Here is an 11,729-nt window from a genome sequence, read left to right as displayed (position 1 = left end):
CTCAAGCACACCAAACGTATTTTATGCCCATGTTCGCCATTCCAGAAAAATGATAGTCTTTTTTATGGTCAGCAAAGCTAAATCTGTTTACAGTAGGTGTGGATCTAAACATCTGTTCATGTAGGAGACACAAACGAAAGATACGTGGAGACATGTCAGAAGAGCCCAACCCCCTACGGAATGCAGAAGTTATGCAACACCTCTATGTACAGTAGCAGTTCTCATTGCTAGACCTCCAGGTCACAAGCAATGCTTAAGTACTTGGTTCCAGCTGACTTCATGGGGATTAGGGAACATTCCTTACTAATCTGATCACTTAAACCCACAAAATATCCTTTAAAATGTTGCAGGACCTTTAGACTTGTTTTTTTTTTCTTCATGTGCATGCATTCTATGGCTTAATTGCAAACTTTTTTATGTGAAATTTGTTTGGAAATTTTCCTTGTCAGACATCAACATGTCAGCTAGTGAGTCTTCTAACTGGCTAACAGATAAAGTTTTGTTAAGTGACGTGATAGTCTTGGTAGCATCATCAAGAATCAGCTGAAAATGAAAAATGACAAACCAATCTGTAATGTTTTGCCATCTATGCTATTTGCCTTTTTTATTTTTGTTTGTTTGTTTTGTTTTGTTGGGCCCTTTTTGTTTGAAGAAGAGCATTTCTCAATATAATTTATGTAGTTTTATGTATGTTTAACGTTATGTCTGTTTTTTTTTTTTAGTCAATTTAAATACATTTAAATAAAATATAAATTAAATGTTTCATATTATGTTTTTTCCCTAATTTTTATTTACCATTTGTTTATAACTTGAACACATGAGGATTTAATTAATAATTTTTTATCATAATGCAATATTGTTTATGGATTTATGACTGTCTTGGCATATCTGATTATAATAACTCTCCCAACTATTATTTTATATTTAATTTCCAACTATTGTTATATTATTTTTGCAAAGAAAACTTAACGTTGTATGAAAAATAAATTATATATGTAAATAATGTTAGAAATATTTAAGTGTTTTTAAAATAAATCTATACAAGATTAATTTCAAAAGCTCTTAAATATTTTTTTTTACTTGAATTATAATTATGTGTTATTTTATATTTAATTTCCAACTATTGTTATATTATTTTTGCAAAGAAAACTTTTAACGTTGTATGAAAAATAAATTATATATGTAAATAATGTTAGAAATATTTAAGTGTTTTTAAAGTAAATCTATACAAGATTAATTTCAAAAGCTCTTAAATATTTTTTTTTACTTGAATTATAATTATGTATATTTAAAACTATACACGATATAAAATTACAATTTAAATCCATATAAAAATTACTTTTAATTTAAATTGTGTGTGTTTGGGCCAGTGATGCTGTTGATCAAGTAGAAATCCGAATTAGTCAGAAAAAAAAAATTAAATGTAATGTTAGCATAGATTACAAATTCTTGCATACTTTAAAGAATATTCACACCCTCAGGAAACACGTCTGTCCAAAGACTTGTGTTGAATTGGGGAACTGATGCTGCAAAGTAGCTCAAAACTATTTCGAAACCTCTCCGCAGCGTATTCTAGAACCTGTGTCTCAGCCTGTTCTTTTGATGTGACTTTTGTCTGGTCAGAAACAAAAAGGAGCCTTATCTTTTGGTGCACAGTCCTCCTGTGAGCACAAACGTCCTGTTTAGCTGAGATACCGTCAGAATGGGTGGCATCATGTAGACGACTCTTACTGTTCCTGACTATTGTGAAAACGGCCCCTCATTGGATTTCATGTCCAGAAAGGCCCACATGAATCATGTTTATATTGTAGGTATTATTGTTCCTGTGGGAGCTTTAAGGTTACTGAAGGTGGCACTGTTGCTTTTATTGGTGCTGTAAGGGTTTGTTGCAGCAATATATGCCTCTTTTATTAGTTTTAGCTTCTTTTAGCTAATTTAATCTCAACTACATTGCATTGCACTTTCTATATTTGTGATTCAATGTAAAAGTGTCCTAACCTCTTCTTGCAGGGGATGGGAGTATAAAGACAGTGGTTTGAGAAGGACTAAGCGATGGAGCAGGGGTCAGAGGAGAACATGGAGAGCTCATGGACTCTGCTCTCCTGGTTGGCTTCTGGAGTGATGGTGTTTGGAGGTGCGGTTCCCTACGTCCCCCAGTACCAGGAGATCCAGAGGACCAATAACACAGAGGGATTCTCAACAAGAGTCTGTCTGGTGCTGCTCGTTGCTAATATACTTCGCATTTTCTTCTGGTGAGTGGAGGAGAGTTAATGTTACTGCAGCAGAGTTGATTGATGGCTTAGCGGCCAATGTGGAAATCAAAGTAAAATAAACCAGGACAAATCAAATGAATAAAGGCTGAATTATAAGTATATTTGTATGCATGTTCTATTTTATGTTTTCGTTCATTCATTCATTCATTTGGTCCCATTTTGTTTGGAAAATAGCATTTCTTCTCAATATAATTTTTTATTATGCAGTTTCAAGTGTGTTTTGGTTATACAGTATGTGTGTTTCAAGTTTACTTTTTTTTTTTTTTTTTAATGTTAAAATAAATTAAATCTACCCATTTATTTTCTAAATGCATCTTGCTCATCTTATTGTAAACAATTAATTCATGCATATGTCTCATTTTTAAAATGTTTTTTGATCTTGTCATTTTTAATCAATGTCATAACTCAATCTTCTCAAATAATTTAGTCCGCCAAAACCCCGCCCCTTTTTACATTCAACTGCAAGTTGCATTCAGATCTGCCTCCATCCAGTAAACAACCAGTGGAACCAAGCACTGACCTACATTTGTTTTCTTTTTGATAATCACTTTCATTTGCATATGCGTCATAATGCGGAAGAAAAGATCTCTCTCTTTACGTCAGTTACATTGTGACTTTAAAGTAATAGTTCATCCATAAGAAATGAACATTTGCTGAAAATATACTCACCTGCAGGCCATCCAAGATGCTGATGAGTTTGTTTCTTCATCAGAACAGATTTGGAGAAATTTAGCATTACATCACTTGCTCACCAATGGATCCTCTGCAGTGAATGGGTGCCGTCAGAATGAGAGTTCAAAGAGCTGATATAAACATCACAATAACCCACAAGTAATCCACGTAGTGGATAGTGGTATTGTTTTATCCACATGTTTGTTTTTGGGCAAACTATTCCTTTTATGTACAAAGACAACTTTAATTAAGCAATTTATAGGTTGTTTTCCCTCAAAAGTGTAAACATTTTCAGTTCAGTTCTTTCAAAATTAAATTTGTTTGAGTGTCTGAACTAGCCATAGCAACAATGGCTTAACCAATGGCGTGTTTGGGGTTGGGCCTGAGAGAACTGTTTGGGAAACCTGTTTGAAAACAGTTGTTATTTTTGCAGTTCTGTTTGGTTTCTCTAGAGACTCACTTTACCTTTAAATTAAGCATTTATTGTTTTGTTTTGCAGGATAGGCAAGCAGTTTGAGCTGCCTTTGCTCCTGCAGAGTGTGGTGATGATTCTCACCATGTTGGCTATGCTACATTTGTGCTGTTCCATCCAGAGCAGCAACCGTGTCAGTACTAAACAGCACCACATCACAGGTAATCACATTAAACAGTCTGTGTCCAGCGGGAGTGTGAAATGCTTTGCTTAAACACTTAGCTTTAGCTTTTTCTACTTGTAAATACTACTTTAATATTTATTTTTTTTAATTAAGTTTAATATTATGTTATCTCATAAAGTTTTAAAGTGTCCAATATTTTGGGGGAACATATTAAGACATAAATATTTGAAAGGCAGTGATAATCTATATTATGAAAGTAGACATTTGTAAAGTGCCAGTTTTAATGATTGCAATGGCCTTACAGTGTGCAAGTGTTATATTAACACCTGAGGTCATGTGAATGGTATATAAACTTCAGCATGTGAGAATATTACTACAGATATCACCTCCTTGTCTTCTGTCATGTTGATGGGATTAAAACCGCATAAATGTTACTCATTGCCCGGGGCGCTAGTCTAGTCCCATATTCATTTATAATGAAGATGTTAAGTGTCTGAGAATATTGGCGTCACGTGGATCAGGGTGCAAACTGTGTGTAATTTCCTCTTCGCTCTTCCACAGAATTGATTTATGATAAAGTTAGGCTCCAGTTGATTGGCTTTTTCTGGGTTTGCTAGGGAAAACTCAATCTGAAGTCATATTTGTTATGAGAGCACTGTCTGAGAGGGAGCTTGGATGATAACATTTTGCTATATTGTAATAATTAGAAAATTGAATGTGAAATCAGACATAGCCCTAATTTACCTGTCATGTTGATTGATTAAGCTGGAGGCTGTAGCTCGATCTTACACTTTATAAAGTTTCAGTGTGACCTGAACTGTAACTTGTGAACTAAATCAGTGAATGCTAATAGTCTAACAGTGGGAAAAAAAAAACTTCCTCTCTTTTTAATGAGAATTTGAGTTTTGACAGTTGTGGGGGAAATCATGGGGAAACATTTTTGAAAGTTTTGGTGGATTTTATTTGGAAATGAATATCAGATGGTTTAATTATCAAAAAGTAATTTGTTATTTTCAGTTTTTATATGGTATAATTTAATTGTAATTGATCCAGAATAATTTAATTGTTTTGACATCCCTAATATCACCCCTCAAAATAATATTTAGGCCTAAATTTACGATTTATGAATCTGCAATGCACATAAAAAATTCCTCCATTTGGATTATACAGTTTTAACATAAACTAATTAACGTAATGTAATGAGTATTTGTCAGTCAAACATAAATTAAATGGGTAAGAAACAAACAAAAATTTTTTTAATAAACTGAATGTTTTTTTTTCTTCCCAAAATACACAATAACCAGGTCTATATATTGATCATCAATAAATCCAATTTGTTTCAATCTTATAAATTTGAACTACACTCTTAAAAATAAAGGTGCTTCACGATGCCATAGAAGAACCTTTTTGTCTAAATGGTTCCATAAAGAACCTTTAACATCTGAAGAACCATTCTGTTTCACAAAAGGTTCTTTGTGGCGACAGAAGGTTCTTCAGATTATAAAAAGGCAAGAAAGAGATGGTTCTTTAAAGAACCTTTGACTGAATGGTTCTTTGTAGAACCAAAAATGGTTCTTCTATGGCATCGCTGTGAAGAACCTTTTAAAGCACCTTAATTTTTAACCTGTTGAGCGGTACGGTCCCACATATGGGATTTTTATTTCCGTGCCCCTGGGAGAGTACGTTTTCATGTTTTTGAATCATCGCTCCAGCCTGACAGGGCATCATCAGAGTATGGTAGGAGCGTAACATTTCCGTCACATGCTTGAGGTATTCGGCCGATCACAACGCACTGGATAGCTGGCCAATCACAGCACACCTTGCTTTTCAGACCGATGAGCTTTGTAAAAATCGACGCGTTTCAGAAAGGCGGGGCATAGAGAAGAAACAATAATGTACAGTATGTGGAAAATAATGTGTTTTTTTAACCTTAAACCGCATAAACACATTTCATTACACCAAATACACAAAATAATGTTCTTTTTAGCAACATCATATGACCCCTTTAAACTCACCACTGAAAAGGTTAAGAGTGTAATTGAATATTGCTTGCCCTATAGCTAGCCATGTTTTGACTGTTCATACTTTTTTTTTTTTTATATAAATTTTTCGCAATGAACAGATTTATGCTGATTCTAAATGATTTTAATAGTTTTAAATAATATAAAAATATGATTAATGAAATCAAATAGATGCAAACTATTCTGTGATGTTTTTGTGATGACTTGAGTTTGAGTGCATTTATGACAAATATCAGTCACTTTATTAGTTTATTTTAAACCTCTGTAATCCAAATGGGTGAAGTAATTTTTTTGATGCAATTCATACATAAATCTCAACTTTAAAACTTTTTTTTTGACTAATAGTCATAATTTGTTTTTATAGGGGTGACAACGCAAAATAATTTTTCCAAAGTCAAATTATAAATAGGCCTACCTTAACTTATCCAAGATTGAATTTACTGAGTTGATTTTGTTCTTGTAAGGTGAAGAAAAGGATTCCTATATTAGTTAGCTTCTGTAACGTGTGTTTTCCTATTGAAAACTAACATTTGGATCACTCATGAAATTTTAGCACAATTTTCACATTTGAAAATTTTAGTTTTTCCTATATCAGCTCCCCCCTAGTGTGCCTGCTAACAGCAGTTTGAGTGCTGAACATCCGGTTTGATAGAAGAACTGTGTGCGTCAGTGGGTTTGCCTGAATGGCAGTTAAGGTGTCCAGTTACAGAAGGGAAGGGTGTGTGCTGGAACCAGAATAGCACGGACATCGGGTCCTCCCTCTGAAAGTTAGACGTAATGTGAGACCCTCTTTAATCACTGACTTATCCCGCTGGCTATGTGCGACCTACAGCCCACCTGTCCCTGCATACCTTCACACACACACACACACACACACACACACACAAGCGGTCATGCTGCAAGAACAAATCTTCAAAAAACACACACGTGTGCATTTTTGAAGGTATATGCTCAACGTGACCAATTAACTGCTTTTGTATATGTGCTGTATGATGTACCCTCACTAGGGAGAGTAGTAATACCGTTAAAACCTTAACGATACCCATCCCTAACCCTCACACGTTTCTATTGTCAGTTACAGGGAATATGTAAGGTCACATGCCACGTGTAAAGCTTGGGTCTGTTTACCGCTGCGAGCTATATGAATGATTTTGCATTGACTCGCACTGATTGCCCTCGGGCTGTTTATTAGACTCCTACTGCTGTTGTAGATGTTGAGAGAGAGAGGTGTTACAGTGTGACCTTTAGAAGACCGAATTAAGGAAGCCAATGTCCCATATCTGTTTCATCTGTTGTTTTAGAGTGTGCTTTAGATGCCAGTGTGCTTTGCCCTGGAGTTTGTGTCAGTTCTGTTTCATACAGAATACTTTTCCTTCTAGTGGCCTTTTCAGAGTATATCTACACATATTTCAGCAAAACTGTGTTGCTGCTTCACAATAATTAGCAGTTTTATTACTGTCATCATGACAAAACTACATTCACCCCACAGCTTAGATATTCTTTTTTTTTTTGACATAACCTTTTATGTTCACCAAGACTGCATTTATTTGATCAAAAATACAGTAAAATCAGTAATATTGTAAAATATTATTCCCATTTAAAATAACTGATTTCTATTTTGATATATTTTAAAATGTAATTTATTTGCTGTGATGGCAAAGCTGAATTTTACAGTCTTCAGTGTCACATGATCTTTCAGAAATCATTCTAATATGCTGATTTAATGTTCAAGAAACATATTTCTTATTAGAATCAATGTTAAATACAATTGGTACATCTTAATATTTTTGTGGAAGTCATTACGCTTTTTAATAAAATAGAATTATTTTATGAATAGAAAGTTCAACTGTTATTTGACAGTTTATTTAGGATTATAAATGTCTTTACTGTCACTTTTAATCAATTTAAAGAATGCACTGAATAAAAAGATCTAACTGAATTAAAGTGTTAAAATAAAACAAAATCTTATTGACCCCCAGCTTTTGAACATTAAGTATTTAGCCCTAATATCACCTAATATCTTGAGTTAACTATTTAATTATTTATTTATTAATGTTTTTTAATGAGATTTTGAAATTAAAATTAATTAAAATAATGAGATATTAAAAATTAGAACAGCAGAGCCCTTTTGTGGAGACATGTTGAACATGACTTGAGTTTGAATGTACAGTGGCCCCAAAAATTATTTTAATAATAGTAATAACATTTATTAATTCATTCATTTATTTGGGATGTACGTAAAGTTAGTTGAGAAACAGACTTGTGTGATTTGTTTGAAGATGTCGCTTGGTTTGTTATTTTGCAATCTAATGCAAATGCAGTGAAACTCACTTTTTTTTTTTAGTGTCACTCAAGTGTCGAAATACTTTTTGGGGTCACAGTAAATTAAACCAGGTCATTAAATGTAGTGAAATGGTTGTCTGTGCATGCTCAGTGAGTTTCTTGTGGGCAGAGAAGTGGCAGGTGCCGTTATCTGTGCCTTGCAGAGCTGAATTGTGGTCACTCAAGTGTGGCCTCTTACTGGGGTCTCAGCTCTGATACTCATTTTATTAACACCCTGGTGTGTGTCCAGTTAAGTCAATTTGTAATTTAATAAGTGCATGCATCCAAGTGATACCGTTTGGCCTATGATGCAATTGCATGAGGCAGAGTTCAGTTGTATCCCAATATATGTGTTACATTGTAATCATGTGTGTTCATGTGTGCACACTTCAGCTTTGCGGCAGTGTGGATTGACTCATGTATATATGAAAAGCCCACCTGGAGCTCCCACTGTGTTGTGAATACTTGGCATAATTGTTTGGTGATAGCTTCACACTTCTGCTGTAAGACACTTACATTAATTATTAAAGCTACATGGAATATATCATAGATCCTGTGCAAATATTGTGTAAATGTTGAATTATGTGAAATATATAATATCAGACAGCAGGAATGAATCTGCTCACATTTACATCTTCTTGCTACTTCAGGTATCATTATTTGGCTTGTAACAAGTCTTGCATTGTTTATGCTACGGAAAAGATATTTCAAATTGTATTGCAGTTTTGCAATTACTTTTATAAGCAATCAGACTTCGGATTCTCCTCGGGAAAATGATAAAATAGGGAGAAAAAAAGGTAGCAACCCAGGCCATTGTCTCTAAAATATTGTAGGTTTTGTTCACAATAAGCAAATGCTTTTTCCCCCCTTTTTTTGGCTTGAGTTTGAATGTACAGTTTCCACAAAAAGTATTAAGCATTATAATAATAATAAATCATTATTTCTGATTAGAAACACTCACATATATAACATTAAATAAAAACATGTAACGTTATATATTTGTTAATATTAAAATTTATGAAATATCTTCATATATATATATATATATATATATACATACATACATGCATACATACATACATATGCACACACACACGCACACACACACATTATTTATACAGACTATACATTATTTGGATAATTAGTACAAAAAAAAACAATGAAATCTGATTCTGTTGAATAGAACTGAATAAAAAATAATATTGATTATTTTATATTAATATATTTTCTGTCCAATTTTATTGTTAGCTTGAATAAAAGTGTGGTTATTTTATTGGCTTGTATTTTCATTAAGTTTCATTAAATTAAAAAGTCTCACAAAATTATTTCATTTTATTTTATATAATAAAATAATAATAATTCGTTTTTTGTCCAAGTGCATCCAGACTTTTCAGTTGCGTCCCAGAATGTTCGTTTCGGTGCATCCCTAATATATATCTTTTTTCTTTTTTGCATTTATGTATAACTTCAAACTGCAGATCTGAAGGTTTGACTAAACTCAATTGAGTCTGATAATTGAATTTTTGCTGCCCTAGCAACCAAGAAACCCCATAGCAACACCTTGGCAACCACATCCTAACACTTTTATATGCATTGCACCACTCACATTTTTAAAAGAGCCATTTCCCCTTTCACTCTGCACACATCCGTCTCACTTTACTTTGAGTCAGGAGTTCATACAGCTCATCCATTAGCGCAGGAAAGCTCTTTAGTTCTTTAGTGTCCGGCCGTGGCTGTGTCTGCTGGTTATTTGTGAGGCGCTTTTATAAATTCATGAGTTCATCTTTGACCCTCGGTTGTGGACTCTGGTCTCAGCAGGGGCTTCTCTCTCACTGAATCAGCAGTGGATTCTGACAGCTGGGTCCCCTCCCCATCCCTCAATCACTCCATCCTTACTGGGCTCTGACAGAACAGTCAATGGCACGTAACAAGGTGAAAACTCAGTAAGGAGACGGTCTTATAGAGCTTGAAACGGTGATGCGGGGTCATCGTCTCTAAGCCCTTCCTTTTCGAGAGCTCTTCAGTGAGTCTAAATCTCTTTCTCCTTCTGCGCACTTTCATTTTCTTGCTGCCCTTTTGCTGCTCTTTCCCAAACCTGATCTCCATAATACCTTTGGCTCCTTCTCTATCCTTCGCCACTCTAGCTGGGTGAATCTCATAAAACCTGTGCTTAAAATTCATGAAAATAATGTTGCAATGGAAAAAAATATTGATGGCCTCAAAATAGACCTAATTTTCTTTATGCTAAATATTTTTTTCTTTTGATTTTGGGGTGGAATGTGACCCTGGACATGTTTTATGAGATTCACCCCTCTAGCTTTCGCTTTGTAGTGACTTTTTCCACTCATTAATGCTTTTAGGGACTGCTGCCTTGGTTATTTCTGATGCAAGATTTGTAATAAAAGTCTGATCCCATCTATTTTAGTTTATGTTTGATTTCAAATACCATTCAAGATTTCAAGTTTACATTGCATGATCCTCATGAGCTCACACCCACAATCAAGTTCACATTTCAAATGCTTTTTGGCAGCGGACTGGCACCTGTTATGGACAAATGTGATGCAGTCTGAAAGTACTTGGTGTACAACAGACAAGGCAATGACTCCTAAATTCTCCCTCTTTTCTCACTGTAGATGTGACAGCTCTGGTGACAGTCCAGATGGATGATAGATGAGAGTGCTGGTTAGCCACCACTTGCCCCCAGGGGCCTCAATTCCACACGTTCCCGGTCTCATTTCTATTATTAATGAGAGTTCACTTAGACCCCACACTGTAAAAAAAAATCCTGTGAAACTTACGATTAAAAAAAGATGTGGTTGCCAGAAATTCAGCGTTAAAAAAAAAAAAAAAAACTCTTGCAACAATGTTTCTGGTATAGAATGGCATATTTATAACTGTATATTATAATAAGTGGTATAATGTTAATATACCAAGTTGCTTGTTCTACCAAAATTAGCTTTTTTGCTTTAAAATGTACTGAGAGCCACCATGGTAATAGAGGTGGCACAATACAAAGCCACATTTTGAATCAGAGTTCATCGCAAATGGCTTATACATGGCCAATACTTGTGTATAGACAATACACACACTGTAAAAATATTTTTGTTCACTCAATTTGCTCAACTTAAGTTATCTTTGTACTATGAAGTTGTACAGTGCCGTGAAAAGGTTTTTGCCCCCTTCCTGTTTTGTTTTTTTGCATATTTGTCACACTTAAAAGATTCAGATCATCAAACAAATTTTAATATTACACAAAGATAACCCGAGTAAATACAAAATGCAGTTTTGAAATAATGATTTCATTTATTAAGGGAAAAAAGCTGTCCAAACCTGCCTGGCCCTACGTGAAGAAGTAATTGCCTCCTAAATCTAATAACTGGTTGGGCCACCCTTTGCAGCAACAACTGCAATCAAGCGTTTGCGATAACTGGCAATGAGTCTTTCACATCGCTGTGGATGAATTTTGGCCCACTCTTATTTGCAGAATTGTATTAATTCAGCCACATTGGAGGGTTTTCGAGCATGAACGGACTGTTTAAGGTCATGCCACAGCATCTCAATTGGATTTAACCTCTTAAGACCCGGCAAAACATTTTAGGAAAAAATTCGTATTTTTTCATGTCATTACATTGTTTAGAGCATTAAAAAATAAATGAAAAATTATATTTCATTCACAAGTTATGCTATGTCCTCGGTAGAGGACATCGGGACTCAATTTAAAAAAAATAAATAAAAAGACATGAATGAACATGCATAGGCAAAAATCACCAATACATTTTTCTTTTCAGGATTTTTTTTTAACTCTGTATAAAAATAATTCTCAACTATGTTATAACAGAATGATT

General features: G+C 34.3%; 1 protein-coding gene across 1 annotated transcript in view; it reads left to right on the top strand.

Moving 5' to 3' along the window:
* The window catches only part of LOC107749300 (PQ-loop repeat-containing protein 1-like), a 52,030-nt gene that overhangs the window by 3,026 nt on the left and 37,275 nt on the right, over nucleotides 1–11,729 (top strand). The window contains exons 2-3 of the mRNA XM_016564414.1: nucleotides 2,011–2,252; nucleotides 3,445–3,578. Coding sequence (XP_016419900.1) covers nucleotides 2,053–2,252; nucleotides 3,445–3,578 — 334 coding nt within the window. The 5' untranslated portion in view covers nucleotides 2,011–2,052. The remainder of the gene's footprint in view (nucleotides 1–2,010; nucleotides 2,253–3,444; nucleotides 3,579–11,729) is intronic.

The sequence above is a fragment of the Sinocyclocheilus rhinocerous genome, unplaced genomic scaffold (assembly GCF_001515625.1).
Source record: "Sinocyclocheilus rhinocerous isolate Xijiao unplaced genomic scaffold, SAMN03320098_v1.1 scaffold1311, whole genome shotgun sequence".
NCBI lineage: Eukaryota > Metazoa > Chordata > Actinopteri > Cypriniformes > Cyprinidae > Sinocyclocheilus > Sinocyclocheilus rhinocerous.
The sequence above is the reverse complement of the archived record's forward strand: the minus strand, read 5'-3'. Positions and strand labels throughout refer to the sequence as shown.